Genomic DNA, 27,245 nt, shown 5'->3' on the forward strand with positions numbered 1-27,245 from the left:
ATGGCATCAAATATGCTGACTTTGATAACTATCATTTCTTGTTTGGTGTTAGATTGAAATGAAATAAATGCATAATGAGTGAGAAAAAGCGAACTAATATTTTGTATTTCTTTAGTAATACCAAAGATAATGTAACTAATGATAATAGTAACAATAATAATACTTCACGGTGAGCTGATTAATGAATCAGAGCCGCCACAGTCCTTGTCAGCACCATTAGGAAGATCAGTATTCTACAAATGTATTTATCTTTTTAAATAAATCCATAATAATAAATTAAATTAATTTTTAAAAACTATGAAGTTAGGGGTCCGTGAGGTCGGAAAGGTTGGTGATAGGATTAGGATTCACACACACTTGTTTCTGTATAGAAAGTGATGGGAAATCCAACGTGCAGTTCTTACAATATGCAGGTGAGAGAAAATCTTCCAATGGGGACACCAATGACAATGGTCTAGGAGTAGATACCTACTGGAAACATTTCCTTTTTTGTGTTTCTGGGACAGGAATTTAAAGGAAACCTTCCCAAAAAATAACAGAACTTCGTTCTCAATTCAAATAATAAAAAAAAAGCTGTACATATATCTTGCAGAAAATGTCATGCAACATTTCTAGATAAAGCCATAAATGTAAAATAGAAAAGTGTTTTTACAGACTGAGAACTAAAGAAGGGGAGGAGAAGATAAGAAATTTACATTTCAGTTTCTGCTTTAAGCAGCCTTGGGTGACAACGCTATCTCTCCATGTGCTGTGACTGAGAGTTTTCCATATTGGAAATAAATTATAGTCCATAATGTGTATCTTGTTAGATTTTAAAACCTGGGACATTTCCAAAGACAACTTTGGGGATCAGACTGTTTTGAGGTTAAAAAACATTTCCATGAGAAGGAAGAATTTTAGATAAAACTTCAGTTTTTAAATTTACCACCAGATGGTGCCATTGTCACACTTGTGGCTGGAAATAAGATTTAAAGAACACCTGCCATGAAAAAACATATTGGGATCACCATTGTGAAAGATTCACTTTGCTGGCCAAATCCAACTTTAGATCTTCTGGGTCACCAAACCGAATTAGCTTACAGCGACTGATTTGGAGTAAAGTCAGAATAAGGTATTTCCAGAGGATCAGAAAGTATGAAAATCTGTTATAAATCAGCCTCTAATAGGCATCTGCACTTGTTGAAAATATAAAATATTTACATTTGCAATATATAAAACTCTCACGGACCATAGAAAGGCTTCCTTGGGTGACAGCTGAACCACCAATCAGAATACAGCAGCATTACGGGAAGGCCCTGGCCAGCCGCCATTTATTGCAATCCATTGTAATTCTGAACAGCATATTGAAGTGTTTGCTTCCTAATATTTTGGCGCAGAACACAAACAGGTTAACAAGAGGGAACATCTGGCTGGCAAAGAAAGTGTACGTGACACAGCAATTGTCTGAACCGCAATGTCGGGAATTGATTCCTGCAGACTTTATGGGAATTAATGGCCCCATAATGATCTCCTTGCAAAGTAAATGTTAAAAAACAAGACACAAATTATACATAAATAATTAAAGAAACAAAGTGATTTCCACCTAAGGCATCCTTGGATGTCTGACCGATTCTTGTTCTGCAGAAGAAAGTCCGGCATTTGCCCCATCCACAGAAGTTTGAGGACTCTATCCAAGCTCTAACCTCTGACCCTTCATCCCAAGATTTGGTTCTCCTTGCTGGAGAGAAAGCTCCACCTGAGGTCCTGTAGTGCAAGGATCTCCCTGCTTTTGCTTCATCGATTCTGTAATCTGTGCTTCCTCCATCTCTATTATTACCCCACCATTTATTTGGAGCTTCCATAGGTATCACTACTGTAACTTTTGGGCAAACAGCCCCAAAGGATGCAGAGGTAGGGGGGGACCCTGATTTCTTTCCCTCCCTCCAACAGGTGTGCCACTGGTTCTCCAATCCTTCTCCCATGCAGACAATTCCACCATTAAATTAAAGGTCTATTACTTGCTCCAGTGTTGGGTCTTACTCTTCCGTGCAACCCCCAGATGTCACTTCTGCTTCCAAGGTGCGTTGTGTGAGGTCACATGACATACAAGAAGTCTCAGGGGCAGAAAAGAGGTAAGTGGCACATGGCGGCTGCATTGAAGTATGAGGTGCAGGTAATATACTTTATATTTACTGCTGCTCTACTCTACATGGGAGAGGAGAGGGACTTATGGTGGCCATCTGACCCCTGGTGGATGTTTTCCCCCCAGCCATAAGGGTCACCACAGAAGAGAAGAGGTTCCCTCAACATTTCACTAGGGGTGCCCATAAGGATCACCTCTCACACAACCCCCCTTTGGTTCATTGCCCAAAATTTTAAATCAGTTTACATGTTTCCTATCCATTTTCTTGTTGGTCACATGGTACAGAGTGACTAGGTGCATTATTCTCCTGCAAAACCAAACTCAGCATGAGAATGCCACCATTGGTGCTGTCCATGATCATTTGGGCTCACAGGATATGGACTTCAAGGAAACCTCTGGGGGAGGACAGCACAAGAGACACAGCAGGTATTGCAACCTGGGCTTTAAATTTTGTTCACCTAGGCCATGTTATTTTTAATTTCTATAAAACTAAAGTTCTGCTTTCAACAGAAAATCCAGCCACACATAGCTAAAGATCAATAGCCCAATGACTAGTTTTTCTGCAATATTCAGCTTTATTTCAGAAAGCTGGGCAAGGTGAAGATGAGCTCATCTATATATATCATTCTGCTCCCTGCTCTGATTGGTTTCTTGTTCTGCTTCTTCCTCTCCCTCCTATAAAGCAGGAGGCTAATACATTTAAGGTTCACTCACACAATGATTCTAAATGGCATCCTATCACTTCCCCTTAGAACACTTGCACTATAATGCACTGCAGTGACGTGCTGCCAGACATGGTGGATGCACCTTTTGTATGCATTTTGATGCAGTGTCAGCCCATTAAATGAATTGCCTAACAAAAGGCATGGAAAGGGATGTAAATGATAAATTAATTATATATTAATGATTACAGAGCTGCATTGACATTTAAATCTATCTGAAGTTTATGTCCCATTCCACTCTTGTGGTTGCCTGGTAAGCGGCTCTCAGGTGCATAACAAACTGCTGCTTTGTACCCAGGAGTGGTAAAATGCGCCGAAGGTGGTGTGGCATTTCCTCAATGGAAGGAAAAGCAACTGCAGAGCCAGAAGTGACTTGTTGCTTCCAGGAACCGAGCTGCAAACCCCATGCAAACTGCAACTGCATGCACAAATGGTTCCCAACCAGTTAAATGGGAGCAGTTGGGAGTGCAGTGGAAAATGAAGTACAAGGCTGCATACAACCCATGTCAAAAATACGCTCAGGTGTATATCAGGTTATATTTTCATGTCAATGCAAGTGTTTAGAATGGCCTTTGATGAAGGTCATTGTCCTAAATGGAACCAAAAGAAATATAAAAACGTTCAGAACAGTACCACCATTCTGCTATTTCTGCATGATACTCTGTATTCTCCCCAGCGCCTTTTAGTCTGACACACCACCCGGCACTTTTCGGCACAATACACCAAGACACACCTTTATCCCATCCAGCTTAAAAAAAAAATGGGGTTTAACACACCCAATTCAATTAAGGAAAGGAAACTTTCAGAAAGTCTTAAATGAAAGCAGCTTCAAGAGGCGAAACGCGTCAGTTCTGATATTCCAGCTACAGGATGATGAGCACACTAACTATGTATAAAGTGTGCTACTTCCCCTTCTCTTAGATTGTAAGCTCTTCTGGGCACGGTCCTCTCTATTTCCTTTGTCATTATTTGTATCTGTCTGTCATTTGCTACCCTTATTTAATGTACAGCGCTGTGTAATATGCTGGTGCTATATTAATACTGTTTAATAATAAAGAGTTTATGAGAAATTGAACCTTGTATAGGACTTTGATAAAAATCTTCATAGGCCTTCCTGAACTTATCCACTTACCACTTTTCATTTCTACTTTTATGGGTTGGCCAAATCATTCCGATTTTTAAAAACAGGGAAAATATCTATATTTGGATCCAATTCAAACACAAGAAATCACAAAATCAAGACACATACACAGAATTCAACCTGTTATTGAAATGTTTATTAAGATCGAACTGTTGAACAACGTATTGAAATTCACTGTATACTGTGTGCAGGATTCGACAATCCAAAATTTTTTATTTTATTCAACTTTTAAATCAATTTTAAATTAAACCAGATCATACAAATAAAACAGAAATTACAGAACATGGCTTAAAAAAAATACAGCAAAAAAAAAAAAGTCATGCAAATGATCATACTTCAAAAACAGAGAAAAAAAAAATAACAAGCAAAACGGTGTACAAATCAAAAAAAAAAAAGAAAATTATACAGCATAACCAAAATCATTCAAAGATCAATCACTTGTGACGTCACTCTTACTAAATCCCTTTTTCCTCTTTTTAAAACAGTTTCATGTGTTTAACACACATCTATAAAAGTTTACTAAACTCAGCAAGAGCTACCATAGTGGTCAACTTAATAAGTTGATAAAAAAAAGTATTTGTCATATGGGCAGTTCACTATGGAACCAGATCATAAAACATATTCATGTTGAGATGCCTACCGCGCAGCACTTTAGGCATTTCCAGAAACTCTGTACATCTTTCCATAGTTGTGTCGCGGCAGATAGAGCGCTGGCAAAAAGGTAACGAAGGGGTGCTTAAAGGAGAACGTTATTAGAATATAGATGGCGTCTTTTGTTTCGTAATAGTCCTGGTGTGAAGGCCGAAATCAGCTTCCAGCTATGTGTGGTGGTTTGCAATGGGAGGAACTATTGCCGTATCTATCAGCAAGGACCAGTCTTCTCCCTAGCCCCTTTTATCTGGGCACACCACCCGGCACTTTTCAGTAACCACATGGCTGTTTTTAGGTTGGGTCACAATACACGGGCTGCCACCTGCCTACAATTTCTTCCCACTCGGCTTATAAAAATGTCTGGGTTTAACACTGATGACACATAGGGTTGTCACAGGTTTATGATGCAGGACTTTAATATATATATATAATGTTGCATTCCAAAGTGATGCAAAATGGCTATTTACAGTGTATATTACAGATGTCTGTGGCTTTCTCCTGAGTTCTCCTTTAAGCGTGCACTTCTTCTGTATTCAGAGTTTCTCCATCTGTAACACGCATCCTTTCTATTAAATGCCGCTTAGCAAAATAGTTAACTCTTCATAAAACATTCTGACAGTTACACGTGATATGGGGATGGGGAATATACATAATGGATGGGATTATTTAATCACCAGACTACGGGGCCCTTTGGCTCATCAGCTGGCAAGAACTACAAGTGCCAGGATACCCTGGAACAGCTGAAGAGCCACGGGCTGCTTATTTCTGGATGAGGATAGAAAAGCAGAAGGTAGAATAAGCGATCTATCTACATAAGAATACAAATAACGGAAACCCGTCATGGAGATTGCGGTTGATGGGCGCCCAATGAAAATTGCTGGTTGTCCGGCTGTCATACCCAACCTGGCATTTTCGGAAGGGAGTTACTAATGGCGTTCTCCCTATTTTGATTCGGGTTGGGTTTCCTTTATAGCAGGCACGTAATGAATGGTGCAATCCAATCTAAAAAAGGTCACAATGGATCATTCCATACAGAATCATTCAGATGACTATAATACTCTATGCGTAAATACCGATCAGATGACATTGTGACATGCACCTGTTCCGACTAGTTTTGATTTATCTGTCGTGCTAGGATAGTATATAGAGAACGACGACACTTTACCTACATTCCTTGGATTGGATGGGAGATCGCTAATATCAACTTTTAAAGGCCAACGGTGCACCAAATGTATCCATATATGGATGGGAAGAACAGTGCGAAACGCGTCAGAGAACACAGTAGTAGTTAAGAAAAATTATTGTGATGGTCACATTATTAACATTGTGTATGTTTGTAATTTTTTTTTTGTGTTGATTAAATTGATATTTTAATGTGCATATTTTTAAAGTCCCATTTGCGGATCCTTTTCTACGTCAATGTTGAATAGGGATGTGGTATGAAAATTTAGAATTATACATTTTAAATCTTAAAGGAAAACTTAATTCTTGTTAAAGAACCAATTTGCTTAATCTCCAGATTTAAGAAGGATTCAGATGTAGAAGAATTACGGAGCACGCCGCTTTCTGGTCAATGGCCACTTCCCCCCAGCCTTTAGGGTTGTCCAGAAAAGCCATCCAATGCAATAGGCATGGGCAGTAAGAGAAGGAAGGGGCCAGTTGGCAACCTGGAAGCTGAAGTCTACCATTGCTGGTAGATACCCTGAAAACAAGCTACCGCTGGCAAGTTTACAGTCCCAGGTCACCTAAGGTGTGCTAAACCCCCAGGCATCTTTGCAATGCCTTTAGATTCACTGCACTCAACATCTCCATACCTACCAAGAGGGCACTGCAACTAAGTCTTATGAACTGGGCCATTGTATCTCAAAATCTGCTGAGAAGAAGCAGTAGAGATTGCTTTCTCCTTGTATTGTATATAAATGACCTTGTAGGGGAATTCATGTTCACAAGCCTGGAGTTTCCATTCCACAATGCTGACATTTGTAGTGCTTCAGCTGCTCTACATTGCAGCTGAACCTCCTAACTCCCCCCAACCAATCTAAACAAACAATTTCACATATATTAGCTTATGTATAAACCTACATATATATAAATGTACATCCGCTATGTACATATATTTGGTGTTTTTAGTAATCTACCTGACCCATCATTTCATTACACCTAAGGCTTGTACAATGAGAAAAATTCTTGTGACTCCATACAGCTGGCCAGTAGATAACACTGATTTGCTTATAGAATAATGTCATGAGATATTCTATTGATTGTATGGTTGTATATATACATGATGGTGGCCATACACAGACTGTGAACATAGGTGTAAACAAAGTTTTAGATTTTGTATGAAGTTTTTTGGTGCAAGCTGCAGAAAGCTTGCAGAATTTTTTAGCAATTTAATCTGGACCTGGATTGAAGTCAACATAAAGGTACACATGGTCATACTGGGGGTGATACATAAAGAGTAATAGGAGGGGTGAACAAATCCATAGCACCTCAATCTCCATTCATCAACCCAACACTCTCAGACTCTCTTTCTGTGAATCTTGCCTCCAACATAGATTTTGGAAGTGGCCCCCCATGCCAATTTTGGATATGCCCCTTTTCTGTTGCTTACAAGTATTAGAAGGGCTGAACAAGGCATTTGTACCCCATCTCCACTCCTTAGCCAATTACTCTCCGGCTCCCATGCTGTGAATCTTGCCTCCAACAGATTTCAGAAGCTTTCTTTGTTGCCACAGAAGAATTAAAGGGCCCATATAGGAAACTCTCAGAGAACAAGGCATGGCGGGGCAGGTGGACACTGTCCTGTGGGGTGGTGCTTAGGTAGCTAGACACCATCAGGAAATAGAGAGGGGGGAGCAGCAGAGGCAATGGCGAGAAAAAAGACAGATCTCTGCAACAAATTATATTTTTCCCAGGCCAGACAAGTGGAAGGCACTTATAGGTCCTCAGGGAAAATGGGCCTGGTTACAACTGGAACCCCAGTTCCTACACCACCGGATGAATTGAGAAATAAAATCTCCTTAATGGGGAGATATAAGTTCCACCCCTCCCGTTCTGTCTAAAACTAAAATAAAAACAATCATGCAAAGAGCACGTTATCTGCACTGTAAATAATTCTCAATCTGAATTTCAGCCAATGCATTGGACTGCAAACCTGTGCCAGTAAACGAACCAATGATGTCACATATGGCTGCACTGCAGTCTAGTCTGGTTGCTGTGATCATTGCCACAGTTTCAGAACTACAACGATCATTTATTGCAAAAATATTTCAACATTCAGGGTCCGATCACACTTACACCCGTGTTATTGCGCGTTTCGCATAGCCAAAGTATATAAAAGAAATCCTAAACAAATAACCAGCAAGAAAAAAAGCAGGCCAGCACGCTTTAAGGCCTTCACACTAGTTTGGTGCATTTCGTCAGGGCTGCCCAATCGTTTTTAACGGGAGACGCACCAAACTGCAACCCAAGGATGTTCACATTTTGTATTGTGGTGAATCTACAATGTGCCATTCGAACTTAAGGGCACAAAAACCTTTTATCATTGATGGTCAAGCATGCATGATGTAAAATTGGCCTAGAGATACCCATTTCAACATGCGATTTGGCAAACTGATATTTTCAGCTTTATGTCAAATGTTAAAAAACTTAATATAGATCACACAGCCTTCTCTAAATTTCTATCTCTGGTGTAACGATGATTAGGTGATCATTTTGAATTTTAGAAAAGCAGCTTATACGCATATCAGAAGCCAGAGGACAACCCCCGCGGAACAATTCCGCTTCAATTAACCCTGAGAGAAACTTGTGGGAGGGGCGTTCAGAAGACACGCCTTATATATTCTCCTAAAGGGGATGTAAAACCAAAGAATGAAAATCCTTTCCATGAAAATAATATTGCTAGGTCATTTTTATTCTATTTATATAATTTTTACATTTGTTTTTGTCTGCACTTTATTTTGTCAATTTTGACAGCAAAAAAAAATTGGACCCAGGTTAACACAACCTCTAACCTCGAACTGGGCCATAAATATATTCTGGAATCTGATTGTCTGGCTCCCTACAAACACATTCACTGGTCAGAAGTTTCCATTACTATCAATCAGTAGTGGCCAATACCATTTCACAGCCCGCTTTCCACTTAGTACGTTATACCCGTCTCCACGTCTAGTAATGTCTACTTATGGTCTGTTCTGATCCAGCTCCTTACCCCCACATAACCGTATATGTAGCTGCAAGAGAATATGGGGACACCCAGCAGTCTTAGGGGTTTTATATGTCTACAAAAGGAGGCTTTTTGCAGGCAAATACCATACAGATGTCAAAATTAACATTTTGTTGTTGTTGAAATGATCTGGTGACAGGGTTTCTTTAAGCAAACTTTCTATGGGTTGTACAACTAAAACCACTTTTAATCAAAATAAATAAAGTGTCTTTCCTATAGCTGAACATAAATGGTGCAATAGTTTGCAAGTGGTAGACTGCTGTTGGGCATATCTTTTCACACATCAGTTATGGGGCGCTATCTTCAATTATAAACCAGAGACTTGAGTTAAGCAAAGAGAGGAAAAGGCTTATTGTGGTTTAAAAAATATGCTTAGCCCCATGTCCTTCAGTCCTCCAATCTGCCACTTCTTTCGGAACTTGAGGCCTGCACTTCCATTCCCTTCCACTTGTTGTTTCCTTATACAAGCCTATCTGTTAATATCCAGCTGCCAGAAGCACTGAGGTACAGGGGGATTCCAGAAAATGTTTCGGGTAATGCTAATTTAACAATATTTTATAGATTTTTAGCAGGTTAAATTAAGATTTTTCTCTTAGGTTAGTACAGTAGATTCCAATTTTCCTATATAGAATAACTTCCAGGTGTTAAAAAGTCTCCAAACTAATTATTACCCCCCACCCCCACCCCTAAGATCAACCAACTTGAATCATACACTAATGAATGTGAGTTTACAGTTTAGGATATACAGAGTTTTGATTCAAAACTATGACTCAAAGTAAGGTTATCCAGGGTCATAGTAGAAGGTAGCGGTTTAAAGATGTCAGGGAGGCCTCAAGTGGCCATTAAGTAAGTGAACCAGAGGGTGCTCACACATTTCCATCTCCTTGCATGTGTTAAATTCTCAAATTTGTGTGAGGTACCTCTAAAAAGCACTTCTACCTACTGCAGGCCCTTCACTGCCATTTTCAACTCCGAGATCATCACCTACAATACAGGATTAGTGGTCCTGCATTTGTGGACAGCGATGGCTACCAGAGCTGGAGAGAAGCAGGGACAGCCATGGGAGTGAGGTGTAAGCTAAGTTTCATAGTACCCTAGGCAAACATGGGCAATAAACCCTTGCAATGTGTGTGGAGAGAGGATCTATTTTGACCTATACCTAGCTCAGCCTAAAATTCATACATATTCCTAACATATTCCTAACTTTTCCCCAATGCAATTTCACCCTATTGCTCCAAGACACTTCCGGCAGAACAGCATAGGGAGATGAAGAATTCCACAATCTCTTTGGTCAAACAAGCAGCATGCCAATAGTGAAGGAACAGATTCAGCTTGTAGATTTAGGGGCTCATTTAATTTTTTGTAACCACATTATGGTGTGGTTTCTGTTAGGGTCTTCTTTTGTCATGTTAAGTTGTGGTCATTTCCAATGGACTGGCCTAATGCAACACATGCACATACCACAAAGAAGTAAATCTAACAAAATCTATCACCGACCTTTTTACATTTTAGTTCCTAGGCCATGCAAAGGCCATGCATGCTTTGGGATTTATCTGACCTTGAAATCATTATACTCCAAAGCCAACCGATGCAGCACTGTTTTATTCTAAAATTGTCAATAAATTATTCTGGGCACATAAATTGTTCAGATTCAAGAAAAAAATCTCACTTTTCTACAAATCATAAAGGTTAATAGAGGACAATAAATATTCTAAAAGGCAAGATCTTTATTCTAAAGGTGAGCTCTAACCCAGCTACACGAGTTTTGATTGGTCAGCTCCATAAAGATAACACAAAAACGTTATTGGTGGGCCAGAACTGAAAAACTCAACGTAACAATGTGCAGAATACCATTGTATTACACGGCCGGTCTATCTTAGTCTACCAGGGCAGATGTAGCAGCTTGCACTTGAGATTGCTCTCTGTGGATAGCAGTGACCATCAGCAGGTCACTATATCGGAAACAATCAAATACCTTTCCTACAGAGCTTACAATCGCAGCTCGTCACTGTGCAATGCGTTATGAGCAGCTAAATGATCATTTTATTTCAAGTGTTCGCAACAGGCTCATCCTTCTGCTTCAAAATAAAAAAAAAAAACCTTGGTTATCTCAGACTAATATTCAAGTAACTAAATTCAAAAGTTGTATTGCCGCCGAAGAGCTCTAGGAATAGCCAATGCCTGACGGCAGGAGGTGGGTGGGGTAACCATCAGGCATATAGAGCCATCGTAGGTAAGAATCTATAATATATCTACACTATGCATGAACATTCCTATTGCAATACGCAAGAATCAGGCAAACGTCACCCCATTGGGCTGCTGACTGCCCTACAGCTGTTGGAGTTGTATGGTTCCAGTGCAGGTTGGGGTTTCTTCACTAAGAGATGGACCCAGGCTGCTGGAAGCAGTTCTGCAGGCCCATTATTACATTTTCAGGTTTGTAAACAGTATCTGGATCTCTTTAGTCTTGTACAGGACACAATACGTTGTATGTTTGCACGGGGCACTGAACACACCTGGAAATCAGAAAGCAATCTATGGATTGGATCCTGGATTATTTCCTATTGGACGCTAGACCTAAATATAGCTGAACTCCAGGCACACCTAACAGTGTCGGTATGCATTCATTAAAAAATCATTAAGGGGATCATTTATAATTGAGAGCAGATATCGCTTTCATTCTCCGTTATGCACTGCTGCACTACACACTGCGGTCCATCATATTTCTAAAAATCAGGATGCAGAGTGTAGGGGGAAAAGCTTTGGGAAGCAGGGAATGCTTTATGATTGGATAGATCACATGACTGGGCTTTTGTTGCAGCTAGAACGGTGCATTCAGTGTAAAAATAAAGCTAGGAAAACATTGGGAAGCATATATGGGACCCAAATTTTTTTAAAACCTGTACAAGAAGAGCAGATATCAAATACTGTTTGCAAAACTGACCTCTGATTGTCAAAGTATGTTATACAGCTAATTCCATAAAATAAGTCTTACACCTTTAACTCTTTTATAGTGTCAATTTTATGATTGTGATTGTAGGTTTTGCTTAGAAATGGTATAAATTGCCTGCAGCTGCTTGCAGATGTGCAACTGCAGAGGTCTGTGCTGGCAGAGCTGAGTAAAAGCCACACCCCTTAACTCAGACTTGCATTGAAAAGAAGAAGAGAAGGTGGGTCATACCAAGGCTGTACGAGTGCACAGATGCCTATTGGGCCGCACAGTCACATTCATACATCCTGTTCAATTGCTATTACAGGAAAATGAAGGCAAGACTGTAGTCCATCTGATTGCATATCCAATTCTGCAACTTGAACTGGGTTTAGGCAAGGCTTACTCCTTCAAGTGTTTCTAAAACCAAGGCAACAACCTTCAAGCCAGCTCCAGTACATGTGTCATGTCTCAAAAAGATGCATTTAAGGCAAAAAATCTTATTTCAATACATGCCAATAATGTACTATACACATATTACACCATGCAGTTCAATAGAGTTACTGAAGATTCAGAATCACTTTTTCTATAAAAGTGAAAAGCAGCACAATAGAAATTTGGTGCTTGCCATCAGGAGGGTCCCCATGCAACGTCTAAGACCGGGACCTCTGGCGCTAAAGATTTCATAAACACCGAAAGCACTGAAAAGCGCAGAATATTGTCCAACCCCTGAAATAAAACAAACAAGCAGCTTAGGAATATAGGAAGCCTTAAAAACGGCACAGTGACACTTCAGAGGGCAGACAGACTCCTGCTGTGCAATGTTTTTGATGTGAAGTACAGCATTATTAATTATTAAAAAAAAAAACTACGGAACATTCCACTCAAAGAACCTAATAATTGAATATTGCTGCAGCATGGGTTGGGATGGAAGATACATTACTAATTGTCCTCTGTATGGTCCCTGTAGAATTGCAGGAATTTGACAGCTTGTTACCAAGAGGACCTGTCACCTGAGCACTGCCATGGTGTATGATTCTTGTAGATGGGTTGTTAATGAGCAAAATGGATCCAAATAGGTCTAAAGGAACTAGTTGGCATCATTCAAGGCACTTCTCAGTTAATATCCACTACTTAGTAAGCAAACTGGCACCACTTTGATGGGGACTGGTAATAAAAGAAAATAAAACAGACGGTGTCCTCCCCAGCCACTTTTAGCAGGACGCACCACCTGCCACTTCCCATTAACCACCTGGCTGTTTACTCGGTGGTTACTGAAAAGTTGGGTTACAATACAGCTTCTTCCCACTCAGCTTGGAAACATTTTTGGGGAGAATCCTGGGACAGTATTAAAGTTTTGGGGAAGTATAATGGTGAGCTAGAAAGCCAGATATCTGGAGCTGCTGGTGGTCTAGCAGAAGACGCTGGGAATTAAAGACCCTGCAATGGCCAAGTGACAGGCTCTCTTCATAGGACCTACATCCAGTAATATTTAGATTTCCTGTGCTCTCCCATTGCTCTGTGCATCCATCAGGACCTAATCATAGGGTCACTTGGAGGAGAGGAAAAAGTCTTTGGGCCTTATTAGGTTCCAGCACTGAATGACAGAGCAGATGGGAAGCACAGAAATTATGGCGTTGACCATTGATGTCTTTAGGACCTAATAACTCTTCTCACAGCCAATGAGAAGAATCTTCGTCACCAGGGAGCAATGTAGACACTGGAAGAGGTCCATAAGATTGATGATTTAGGACCCAGTCTCCTATAAGACCACATTTTTACCTATTTCAGGCTGCATAAAATAGCAAAGCCCCCTAAAGACATGAGTTTGTTGATTTGTTAAGGGCAGAGATGAAGTACCCATGGCCACCAATCAAAGAGTTATTACCTTGTCTGGTTTTAGCAAACTAACATCAGATTGCTAAGAGGTAATGTAATTTAGATGTTATCATTGCAGTTTCCAAAGATGATGCCCAGTGACTCAAGTGCCATTATGCCTACAGGGCACAACAAAGAGACAACCATCAAAATAAAAGTCTGCTGGCTATGTAGACAGAACACAAAGTCACCAGCATTTTTTCCGAATGCTGATGACTGTGTACGGTTTCCTTGAGTTCATGTATTGCTGTCATTTCAAGCCCTTTCCTCCATTACAAGGTCTATTAGCTGTAAGAAATGCATTCCTATCATGAACACTGATGGCTATGTAGGACATCTGAATGTCTGAAGCATAAAAATCAGCATGATAACTGTATCTGCCCATGCCATGATTGCCCATTTAATCTTAGTAAAGTCCTTGTGGTAGTCTATTCATTGACGTCTATGACTCTCAGGCTTTATAGTGATGCTGCTTGCAAAGAACAGAATGAACATTACTTCATTAGTAAAACCCATTGAGACTGAACCACAACAAACATAAGGACCAGTAACGTGTGAGTAAAGTCAAAGGTTCCCATCTTTATACTTCTTCTAGGTCAGAGATGCAAAGTATAGAAAGTAGTAAAAAGCACGATAGCCAATCAAGTAGCATCAACTCAAACTATACAAAGAAGAAGCTGGTTGGTTGATGTTGGTCATACCTTCCTGACACTTTAAGCAAGTTGGTTTATCTGGGTTACACCCACTCGGGGCTTCATTGTTGCATGTTGCGCTGACACCATCCCCTGCCCTCCCGGAGTATCATAGCCGCTTGTTGCGCTGCCTTATTAAACGTCCCTGCAAGAGTCCCTCTGTATGCAAGTTGCATAGGCAAGAATTGATTTTCACTGGCCGCTGGTGATATTACAAGCAAGATTCTAGACCACGCCACCAGTGACATCATAGCAGTAAAAGATCACAATGCAAGCCCAAAAAAATGTATAGATACAAGTGTGCCTACAGTAACACTGCTCATAGCCGTGCAAAGGAGTTTCTGAGGCAAGGGCCATAACAGTGGCCGAAAATGTGTTATCAAACAACAAAAGCCTAACTATACAACAGAATCTTCAATCTTAACAACCAATATACTTATTAGAAACTGGCTGTGAGCACAAAGGAAAAGATAAAAAAAAGCTGCTTTAAAAGAAAGCAGACATTTGCTGCAATATATAAAACAGCCCCCCGTATTGCTGCTCCCGATAATTTTTTTTTTAGCAGAGAAACAAGAGGGCAATATTGCTTAGAACACCTGATGTCAAGTGAAAGGAAATCCAGATTTCAGATAGAGGCAAATATAAAATTCAAATGCACTCTTACGCCGTCCTGCAATCAGACGGACTCTGTAGGGAATTTTACAACCAATGTATTTTTACATTTTAAAGTAACATACTTTTAAAGAAACCTTAAAAAAATAAAAACTACAGCAAAACAATAACTATTTAGCTTGATGACAAGAAGCTGGAAAAAAACAGGCCCGCTTAAGGTTTTTAGGATTGGAGTTTCCCAAAGTTTGGTCAATCATGTACCACAATCGCCATTGTCGTTTCCATTGATGCACCATATGGCCAAAGATATGTGCACCCCTTATTTGAGCTTATTGGATACCTTATTATAAAACCATGGGCATTAATTGGAGCTACACCACTTTTCTTGAGGCTATAATAACCTCTACTCTCCTGCAAAGGCTTTCAGAAAGATTTTGGGGTGTGTATGGGGTTTTTGCCAATTTAGCCAAAAGAATATTTGAAAGATCAAGTACTGATGTTGGAGAAGAAGATCCAACTTGCAATCAGCACTCCACATCAAAGTTATCAAGTCATGGTGAAACAGTAAATGGCCTTCACCAAACTGTTGCCACAAAGGTTTTTTACCCTGTTTGCTTCACTGGAAACACCTGAACCCAAATAACAAAAAAGGGCATACACATACTTTTGGCCAAATTATTTAGCGGTTGTAAACCTCCTTAACGTGTTGCAACCTCCTGTGGTGCTTTGTAAAAATTTGCCACCCGGTGAGACATACAGCAATATGTCACAGCTATAGGTAGACTTCATTTTTCCACAGCTACTGGAAGTCAAAAAAAAGTTTGTTTTGCAACTTATGGTGAATATGAGGAATCAGTAAAAGAGATACCTTCAAACCCAACTGTAGGATTATACATATAGACATGAGCTGAGATCCTGTAGGTAAGGAAGCAGAACACTATAATTACCCATATAAATCTGGTATTTGAAACAGCTAGCCATTGCCAATATTTAATAACCAATTTCACTTTTGCTTGGAGCATCAATTTAATGTGGCTGCCTTTTCACCCATCTATAGAGCCAAGGTCTAATCAGAACTCTGCCCTTTTCCAGAACCACCCTTATAAACATTCAAAATGTTACATCAACACCTTTCTTATACCAACTGTTAGTGTTAGTGGTTAGTGTGCTACCATAATAAACATATGACCCATGGTGAGGAGGTGCATTGTTTGTAGTACATGACCTCTTGTTTGAGGAATATAGCCAAGACTGATGGTTCTCACCACCGGGCCGACTGCCATATTAACTTTCCTCAGTCATCCACTCTGACACTCAAATGCAAAAACTAAAAGATGCCCTAACTGGTGTTGAGTGCAAACCACAATATTACATTGAAAATAGTTTATAGAAATATTCTGCAGTTTGCAAAATGCAAAAACCAAAGCTATAGTCTAGGCTTTACCACTTCAAAAAAAGTTGCTTGGAACTCTGGGATGACCAAGATTGGAAACCAATTAGCGGGGTTTTTTTTTTTAAAGTGCAAGTATTACATTGGCAAGTGGATGCCATTGTATGGGCTGGGCCAAAGAGGAGTAGCGATACTGTAAAACTCCTATCAAGGATACAGGTTCTATGCAAAACAGGTCTATTCGCTTTCCCTAAATTATTAGCCCAGCTCAAACCATGGCCTTTCCAGAATACGAATGCTTTTTAATTCTTACATTAACACAACTAAATACAGTAAAACTGTAAAAAAAAAAGGTCTATAGCAGGGCTATATATGTGTCATAAACCTCAAATGAAGAAGCTAAATTTCATACAGCAATAGGTTTTAAGGATCATGCAGAAAAAGCATCATCATTACAGATTTAAGATAGGGCAAATTAAAAGATCTTCCATTTAATTTCCTTTTTTTTTTTTTAATCTTCACTAAGAAACTGGAACTGTCGCTCCCCTGGCAGCACAGGGTATATAGCGGATTATTGTATTGCAATAGCTTTCTAGTCCAGATGTGCACCTGATAAGATTGCCGCTACAGATGTGTCTGCACGGTCAGGAATGTTGCGCGTTGAACACATCACCTGCTCAAACTGCCGACTCGCTCTCTACTTCCGGAGGAACCACAGACACTTTTGGGGAGAGCTGCAACACAAGTGGTTTTTCTGGATCAACCCCGTTAGCAATGGTGCCATTTGTGGGACGTTTCGATTCCTCTTTGTTCTCTTCTGGAACCTCAGGGTATATTACTAAGAATGTAGCAGTAAGAAATCCCAAAAAAGAGCCTACGGAGGCCACCAATGGTATAACTCGGACTGAACCCACAACGTCAACCACGGCTCCCAAAGCAGAGGCCACCAAGATCTGGGAGATGTACACTTGGCAGGACAGGATGGCACAGTCTATGCCAAAGCCTCTCTTGGAGTTCCCCGGGCTGTGATGAATATACTGCAGACAGAAAAAAATAAAGAAATGGTAAATAATTTAAAGTGAATTTACAGCTTAAAAAATGGAAACTAAATTTAAAAAGGAGAAAATCTGCTATGTTGTGTAAAAACAACTAAAGTGTTAATTATGCCCAAGAAGTACCCAAAAAAAAAGAGACCCTAATTCGCCTCTTGTTTACCCCGACAGTTCAAAGAGTTCTGGACTAGGGAGGACATTGTCAAAGTTACATAACCAGCACTGCAAATGGATTGTCTTAACGGTACGACATTATCCGAACCAACAGCTGACCCAATCTACTTATGCCAAAAAAATCTATTTTTGTGTTGTGTTTCTTTTTCTATTCAGACATATTTCCTGAAAGATGAATAAAAAACTCACCATTGTGCCTCCTACTGGGACAAAACAAGTATCTGGGAATTTGGATCAGGGAGTTGGGTCTAGTATTGACTATTGAGTTAAGATATAGCACTCACCTCTTTCATTTCATGGTACTGTCCAAGCAAGGCATACGGGCAGTATGATATACTCATTGACACTATCCCCATGGTGCTGATCATAATCATAGAGACGTAGACATTGGGAAAGATGAACATCACCGCCGTGCCAATGGAAAAGCCAAGGGTCCCAAGGATGTAGATGACTCTGATGCTGAGGTCATAGTTATCCAGGTATTTCTGTAATAAGGCTGTAAAGAATTGAAAAGAACTATCAGGAATCACCGCTTGGCTTGTATGTATATTTGCACATGCATTGAAAGACGATTAAAAAGGAAAGTGATAGAGAAGTGTTTGCCCCAGTTCTTTTAGTTAGGTGCACTACCAGGCAAAGTTGGATAACAATGCAAGGGCTGCCCCCCACCTACAGCTTCATCGCAGCTCACTCCTTCACTGTAACTGGAACTGAAATCCAAATTATCAGTTGCTGAAATCTAAGGCGTGCAGAGACGTCACTTTGTTTGTCATGTAAAAGTTCTCAGGCTGCTAAATTAGATCACCATCATATGGAAGGGGATCACAAGCTCCTACAACTGGAACCACTAAGTATTCTCATCAGTTGCTACAATTGAAGCTCTGGTTAGGTGAATATAATCTGCAGTGGTGGGGAGAATAAACTTTGCAAACATGATCACCATGTGACCGAGTCTCTTTAAATACTTAAGAAGTTTTTGGATTGTTCCTTTTATTTTTTCACATCTGCCAAAGCTGAGAGATAGTCTAATGAGAGAATAGAATTCTGAGCAGTGGCTGTTTGCTTTCACATTATCTCTTTGTAATGAAAAGTCTGCATGGAGCTATACAGAAAATTACAGGAGGGGCATAGGTCCTTATTTTATTGGGTTTCGTTTCATTACATAGCAAAATATATGTATAATCTTTTTGGCCAAAAAGCAGCTGAAGAGAAAAAGTCGCTATAATTAACCACATGGGATCAAAATGACCCCAAAATGGTAAGGTCCCTTTTTAAGAGATTACTATAGATTCACATTTGATTCTATTTCGCTCAAAAGCCAATTTACCTTCATTATTGAAGCTGTAAATTTATTACCCAGTTTTGATTTTACAATTTCCAGAATTCTGGTGGTCCACTGAACTTATAGATTGTTTAGATTCTGGCAACAAACTCTAAATGCAAATGGCTGAATTGATTGTGAATTACCATTAGCCAGCTGTAAACATATTGGGTAATTTCCCAGGGGTTAATATGCCTGTTATATAGGTAATATAAAGCACAGGGATGTTTCTGCCTGATGTTCAGGGGTCCTACCTTTCAATCTTACAAAAAAATTCTGCAAGTTCTTTTTCTTTTTAACTAATCAGTAAGTCTTTTGATCAAGGGAGAAATTTGAAATAAAGTAGATATAAACTTCAAATGGGTGACATTTAGTTTTCATAGTTCCTTGACAATTTTTTTTTACATCTCATCTCCTGCAGTTTCTTTACAAATGCTTCCAGCTGACATTCTGATGTCACACTGGGCTCCTGGGAAAGGAAAAGGTGAACAGTGACGCAGGCAGATACGCTTCTATAGTTAAAGAAGGCACAATGTGGGCTGGTATGGGAGCCTCACAGACAGTTACATAATCCACGCATTCTCAGAATAGAAGCTGTCAGATGTCGGTTGAGCAGAGCAGTTACCTGAGCAGACAGCAGCAGTAGCAGCGTAGATCACGAGTCCCCAACAGCCCATCTGCACACCGCTGTTGTAGTTATAGAGTTCCGTGGAGTTTGAGAGAGCCTGGAGAAAATAGAAATTGGGTGTCAGCCCATTAAACATAACTAATACCAGTATCATGATCAAATCTGAAAATGCGGAGAGAGTTTTAAGGAATATAATACTACAGGTAACAACCTAAGGGATAAATGTATTTTTCACAATGTGCAACCCCTCCTCCTTTACCCTTGGATTTCCATTCATACCAAACTACGAAGTGCTACTACACCGATTAACATTTATGCAATGCAAGCCCTTCTCTGCAGCCTGCCCATACACAGTACAGCCCCATTGACTTCTATGGGGCTTATCTACCTGGTCCGAAAACCAACCCATAGAAGTCAATAGGTCTTTGCTGCATGGGTTAAAGGAGGCAGGAGGGAATGTAGACAAATGCTGCAGGGTGAGCCTTCGAATCTTGGCAAGTATGGAACTGTGGAGGGTGAGTATGATTAGTATGGTTGGTGCACAGTACAGCAGCTCGTCTCGACCCTTTTAATATGAGGGAACCCCTTGAAATAAACTTTGACGTATTTTAGGAACCCCCAACTATAACTGCAATATCAACAGCTACAGTACATGGTGGTCATCGGGAAGGATGACTTTTATATTGCTGACCACTTAAAATAACCTGAGAGGCAATGAAATCGCTCATTGCTCAAGGAAACCCTTGGCACCCTTTGCAGGAACCCCGGTTGACAAACACCGCTTTACAGTTGGAGTAATAACACTATTTCCGGAACACAGTACTGTCCTCTCTTTACCCCAGGCCTTCTGACTGGACAGATAAAAGAGAAGCACCAAACTGATGTCATCTCCCAAGGCTACCATGCACAAAGCATCCCCAACTTCACCAACAAGCTTTTTCTTGGGCTAAAAGCCAAGGCATTTGGTCATGTCTCTGCAAATTGTGGGTGAAGACAGACTTCATCTATGAACCTCTCCTTCAGCTGACATCACCAAATACTGAGGCTTTGTACTTTTGATTAGCACTGAGGGAACATTGAGATGCTCTTTGGTCCATGGCATAGTTTGCATGCTTTCTATGCAATAGCTTACAAATAGAAGCAACACACGTCAGCCTGTGCCAAAAATTTAGGTGGACGAAGGTTTAACCAGCAGCAGTTCGCAATCTGTAGATTACCATTCCAAGGCAAGGGGGTCCGTGTTGAGGGAACATTGATCTGCATTCTGCATTGGACAGCTAAGAGTTTTGAAATCTTTTTGTTGGGCTGTGCTATCTGTGATAGCTCTGATCTCAAATTAATTGGGAACCAATCTGCATGGTTTCCAAACTTTTATAGTAATTACTGCATAGGCAGACAAATTACAGTCATATTAAAGGCAATAGTCACATACTGATGCAGCAATTTTTGGTCTGGGCATCTAGCATGATTGACCACTGGTCAAGGTTGAGGTATGTTATAATATATTGTACCTACCTTGGGATCACCTTCAAAGATGACCTGACCCATGAAATCTGTATAAAACACAGCTTCAGCAATAATAGAGAACCAGGTCAGTAAATGAGAAACACAAAGACACATCAGCTCTTTTGGCATCTTCAGCATAGAAAGCCACAGCAGCCTGACCGTGGTCTCAGTCTCTCCTTCCTCGCTCTCTGTATCACCGCTGGAGTTAGTGGCTCCGCTTTGATTTCTGTGCCTCTGTCTCTGACGCTGCCTTTTCTGCATGTCATAAATGTCGTTCATGCTGCGTGAGGATTTTATAAGCAAGATGGCATTGGCTCGCCTGAAACGGTAGCGGTGGGATCCAACTTTGCCCTAATACGAGAAGGTGTAAGAAGGCTGGCGATAGAACATGTGCCTTCTCCTGCGCATGGAGTTTGCGGTGCAGGACTGCTTCATGCCGATTCTGGTGTGCCCATTCATGTTCTCATTCTGTAGTGCATCACCGCCGTTCGGAACTTTGGCTTCATTAATGTGATTATCTAGCAACATCTCCTCCTCTCGTTCGTTCTCCCTGAGGAAAGCTGAAAGACGGTTAAATTTGGACTTCAGAATCTCCTGGCTGGTGCTGCGTGGGGTGGTTGGGTATGAACAATCTTGGAAAATGGAGGGTTCAATATAATGAAGAAACTCGGTTTCATAATCCAATGTTGCATCGGCCATATGCAAGACTGAATCACTTTTGCTTCTTACAATGTCCACATCAAGAAAGTCAAGGTTGAGCTCATGCTCTGACTGCACTTCATCAGGAAAATTTGAGTAGGGTTCCTCTTCATTGATGACGTTTAATCGAGACGCCGGGGCAAGCGTGCTATTTAATCTTCCACTCGACATTGTGTCCGCTTCATCTTCTATGTGGTCCTGCTGGGGGCTGTACTGTTCTTCTTCAATACTGAAAAGGTGGAGGGCGACTGACACAGAAAATATAATGGCTGCGAAAAAGAAAAGGACTTGCTGCTGAGATTTAAACAGAGTCCCAAGGAAAGTCTGTGTCCAGTCCAGTCCACCAAGCATGTAGCCAATCGCTCCACCAAAACCTACGGAAAGAATGAAGAAAAACAAAATGGAAACATTAAACTTGCAAAACTAATGCCCTTGAAAGTAGAACTTTTTGTTTATTAAGGGGTGGGGGTAATTGATGTCAGGTTTTGTTTTTGTAGTTTGCATCCCATTAGAAAGATCTCCCATCGCTGTTTGTCCTGATGCCCCATTGTCATTGGGAGGGGAATAAAAAATAACATAACAATGACTGCAAAAGAACAGAAGGGATATCTTCCAGTATGATCACTTTCCCTGTGCACTTTAAGCATCAGGCTATCTGAAGGATCAGAAAAATATAGTATTACATTTTATATTTAATATTGTATAAACTTCATTAGCTCAAAATCACTTGGAACATAAATCCAATGCCAATCTCTTTGGCCCCAATGCACGATGTGTATCACGTACAGATATATATTTATTCCATTAAAGCATGTTCCAAAATTGGATTTTCAGCTCTCCCCTCCAGCCAGGGTTTTCTTTTTTTATTTAAGAAATAAAAGAATGAGTCAGACAGATGTTGGTTGGTTGATTCTCTGCTGCATTAAGGTTTGCTGTTCTCTGCTATACTATTCTGCATTCTGCCTACTATCTTCCTTCCCCCATGTTCTACATTTTAAAGAGAGACTTTGACTTTGTGCAAGACCCTAAAGCAGAAACCCGGACAAAAAAACAGCTCTTCTCATGTTCCAGATGTGCTATACAGAGACTACAGGAGGTCTATGGTTCCAAGTGCTTGCATTTAAAAATGCATTTATTGATGATTTGTTAAACACAGAGCCGCATTAATTTCTGTTTATTTATATCCAGGGATGTAATGCATCGATTCAATAAGGCTATTCTAAATATGTGTATTATTTTTCCTTCACAGATGAAAGAAAATATTTTCAATCCAATGGGTGGGGAAGTGTAGTGTTGACACCATGCAGCTATAATAAAAGAAAAGAGGTGATGCAGCAGATACATCTGATGAAAACGTAGAGCAGCTCTGTGCTGCCAAGAAGACAACTGTAACACAAGAACTGTCGCAGACGTTTATAAACAGATGTGCCTGCCAAAAGGAAATAATATTCCAGCGAGAAAACCAGACTGTTTATTTCTATCTGAATTTGCCTCTTTAGACCCCAGAGCCACTTGTATAGCGCTATATTTATTTAAGAGTACCTGTCACCCTAGACTGTTGCAGAATTCAGCCAGAGCTGTATTAAATTAAGGCAACCCAAACTCAAAACGTGAACATTGTACATCTTATAAGGAACATCTAGAATTTTTAGTTTCTAAACATTACCCCAAGAGATTTTGTCTTTTGAATTGTCCTGAAATACAGAAGTGCACTCCATGTGCCTAGGCTCTCTCGTTTTATGGTCTCATGGCTGTGGAAGACAATATGTAACCCCCCCCATGTCTGCATCGCTGTTTAATTACCAATCTGCTCACTCTGGGCACTTGGGTCCCAAGTCTTGCCTCCTCTGTTTTTGGGAATAGGGGGTCCTTGGGGTGTCTACGTCATTGCTTGCATTGTGTGATCATTTCCTATTTTCAGGATCAAGAATACAATGCTGCAGCTTTAAATTAATGGAGAGATCGGCCCGCACAAGCACAACTTCAGTTCTATCCTTCCATCCAGAAATGACAAGAAACCTGGGGATTATTATTTGCCCAGAGAGGGGCTTTCAACTATTAGCCTCAACCAAACCATATGCCATTGTGAAAGCAATGGGTTACATGGTCACCATACACACAATGTTCAATTTCATTGCTCATAACATAATGAACATACCAGCTGAGAAGGCGTGAATATTAAGTGCCATATCCTGCTCTTCATTGTCCGCCATATCCAGCAGGTAAGCCCGGATTGGCCCTTCTGTAGCATCGGCACAAAAGTCTAACACCACAACACCTAGCACTGTGAGAACGATGCCAATAGGCTGTTTATCCGGAACGTCTCCAATGGCCAAACCTGAAAAAGATATAAAGGGCACATGTAGATCACAGCTCCCATATACAGCATTTTCAAGTCCATGAATCCAATACTTAACACACTAAGAAAACTTAATATCAATATTTGACTGGCATCCAGTAAGGTGTTGCTTTGCCAAGGTGGTGCAATGTTAGTTGTGTGGACCTAGCAGAGGGGAGGGATAACCTTAAACTGTACCCATCAGCACAATTTGCCTTATTTGCTATTTCATATAATGGAAACAATTTGTGTTTTTCCTATATGCAGTGCTTCAATCTATCAAACGACTGAAGGGGAAATCCACAGCCTCCTAGGATACTTATGTCACATGATCGCCCGGTATTGGTCATCAGGAGATTTCTTGATATATTAGTGCTCAAAATCAATGCACAAGCAGCAAATTTGGCACTGTTTTTTACGTTTGCAGGAAGACACCTGTGCAGTTCAAGTTCAGGTGAAGTGAAGAAGAACCCGAAGGAAAGAAGAAGGAATATGGTGCGGCTAGACAGACTGGTAAATGCCGGAAGAAGAGGGAAGAAGAGGGAAGCAGAGACAGCGTGGGACCCACTGGGTTTGGTTTGTGGTGGATCGAGGACTTTTCACTGGTAAAAGGTGTTCTTTTTTCTTTTCTTTCTTTTATGTTAAAGTTCTGCTTTAAGGAATGGGCTCGGTAAAGGAGGAACCAAGAAACGTGTGTGTAAACTAACTTCTGTTATTTTCTCCCTTTTAATCTATTTATTGTGCCCTTGAAAGAATTTCCCTATATCTGTGTCCTCTGCATACTTCTTGTGTTATCTCAAAGAGCCTTCCTAGTTCTTACCTTAAACTACAGAAGGATGTAGAAGAAATTGTGATTATCCAACCCCTCCTAATAAATAGACCCCTAAGGATACTGCCGGTTATCCCTCTTAATCAACTTTTGTTGGAATATGATAGGTGCACTTTATGTAGCCCTCAGTTCTGTGCATGGTCTGTTTTACAGCATGGCAATACAAGCGCTAAATAATGTTAATTCAATTGAATTTAAAAAGCAATAAAAAAGAATTAAAGAAAAACAGAAAACTAGAATATTCCTGACAGAGCTCACAGAAAAGCCCAGGTACAACATTGTGCTCCTAATGTGTTTTCATGGCACATGTACAGCGTGTTACCAATAGCAGGAAGAGACATTCATCTGTCACACAGTGCTGGTTATTTGTTGGGGGGAAAACACATTTCTTCCCACACCTGGCTCGATTCAGGTCTTTGCGAAGAACAGAGAATGTGAAAGGAGATAATATTGGAAATAATACTGGAAACAGGAAATATTGTTAGATATGCAATAAAAGGAAAAATGGCTCACAACAGGAAACGTCTCCCTGTGAACAGGCTCCTAGAGAGTTCTCATGCCAGGCGCTGGCAAAACTTCCTGTGCTCAGCAAGACAAGGAACACACCGTACAAGCCAGCATGGTATTGGAGGGAATGATGGGACTTGTAGTCTCTTACAGAGGAAACTTTTATTAGAAATTAAGCTCTTCTTACCGGGCTTTAATTTTAATCTTTTTAAAGAGTAGCTAAACTCAGAATTTTCACTTTACATAAAAGGGTAGACAACCTTTTTATGTAAGGTAAAAATTCTGTTTAAAAAAAAGAAAAAAGGTGCAGCACCGCCACCTAGTTCTCGATCACCTAGGTGGTCAGGAATGAATGAGAGCACAAATCCCCCCAGGATGCCTACGTCAGGTATCCTGGGAGGCTCTTGGGAGTTCCCTCTGTGCATGCCCGAACATCTCAGGCATGCGCAGAAGAAGCCTTTTTGCGCAAAGAGAAAAATTTGCCTATCTCACGCATGCGCAATGAGATCGGCAAATTTGTTTTTCCATCCTACGTCACCCGATCTCGCGCCTGGGTCTGGTGACGTAGGATGAAGAACAGGAAGAAGAGGAGAAGATGGCGGGATGACGCAGGACACCCCCAGAGGGATCGGACTGCCCTGCAGGATTGAAGGTAAGTGTATTTTTTTTGCAGTTTTGAGCTTAGTTTCTCTTTAAGTTAACCTATGTATCTTGCAAAGCCACCATCTCATGTGTGTGCACAGTAGGTTTGTAACATTCAGCCAGATGCCCATGGATTTGCATTAGTAGGTCCTGCTTGCATATGTGGAACAATAATTTACTTACCAATAACAGAGCCATTGAGGAAAAGTGCAACTCCCAGGAGAACCCCGACACACAGGGCGAGGATGAAGGGCCGCCGGCGGCCCCATTTAAGTGTGCAGCGGTCACTGGCCGAGCCAATGAGAGGTGTAAATATCAAACCAAGGATAGGGCTCAGGAACCATGTCAGGCTGTAGTACTGTTCAGGAAGACCTGTGGGAAGATAAAGATTTGCTGTTATTATAGGCGGTCAGTGTGGATGTGGAGATAAAACAGACACCAATAATGTTATTTTATATCAGATATGAGTGACATGATGGATCCCAGATGCAAAGGAGGGGGCCGGGGAATCTAGATCATTCTGGACAGCAACGAATCTCACACTAAACTCCAAGTTAAAGCAAAGTGAACTATTGACAAACAGCTCAAATATTAAATATATACACACCTGCACATTAAACGACCAAACATTTGAGGACACCCCACCATTATGCCTATATTAGCTTGTTGGACATCCTATTTCAAAACCAATATGGAGTTCGCCTTTCCTTGCTACTAAACCAGCCTTCATTGTTCTGGGAAGGCTTTGGACAAGATTTGAAAGGTTGTCTGTGGGAATTTGGGCCCATTACTGAAGTCAGGAACACGGTTCGGTGTGGACTGGATGTTGACCCTGGCTCACAACTTGAGTCCTAATTTAAGGTATTCAGTAGGATTGAGGTCTGGGGTCTGCCAAGGCCCCTTTAGTTCGTCCACACTAAACCATGACTTAATGGAGCTGGCATTGAACACGGGTACACTCTTGGAGGAGTGGGGAAAGGACCTTACTCCAAACAATTACCAGAAGTTTGGAATTGAACAACTGCCTTAAATGTATTTGCATATTGCGTCATTAACTGCACCTTCACCGGCCTGTGAATGGACAGTAACACAAGAAGCAGCTCGGTGAAAATCTCATCTCACTCACTTTGTCTATGCCTTTTATCAGCCTGAACCAATTCATTGCTTGTGCTACTTCTCCCTCTCCC

General features: G+C 40.7%; 1 protein-coding gene across 1 annotated transcript in view; it reads right to left on the minus strand.

Moving 5' to 3' along the window:
* Positions 1-4,099: 4,099 nt before the first annotated feature.
* SLC45A4 (solute carrier family 45 member 4) overlaps positions 4,100-27,245 on the minus strand; it is a 101,746-nt gene continuing 78,600 nt past the window's right edge. The window contains 6 exon segments of the mRNA XM_072410613.1: positions 4,100-17,399; positions 17,873-18,084; positions 19,535-19,634; positions 21,053-22,116; positions 23,901-24,080; positions 26,242-26,430. Of these exon segments, the coding sequence (XP_072266714.1) occupies positions 17,040-17,399; positions 17,873-18,084; positions 19,535-19,634; positions 21,053-22,116; positions 23,901-24,080; positions 26,242-26,430 (2,105 nt within the window). The 3' untranslated portion in view covers positions 4,100-17,039.

The sequence above is a fragment of the Pyxicephalus adspersus genome, chromosome 5 (assembly GCF_032062135.1).
Source record: "Pyxicephalus adspersus chromosome 5, UCB_Pads_2.0, whole genome shotgun sequence".
Classification (NCBI taxonomy): domain Eukaryota; kingdom Metazoa; phylum Chordata; class Amphibia; order Anura; family Pyxicephalidae; genus Pyxicephalus; species Pyxicephalus adspersus.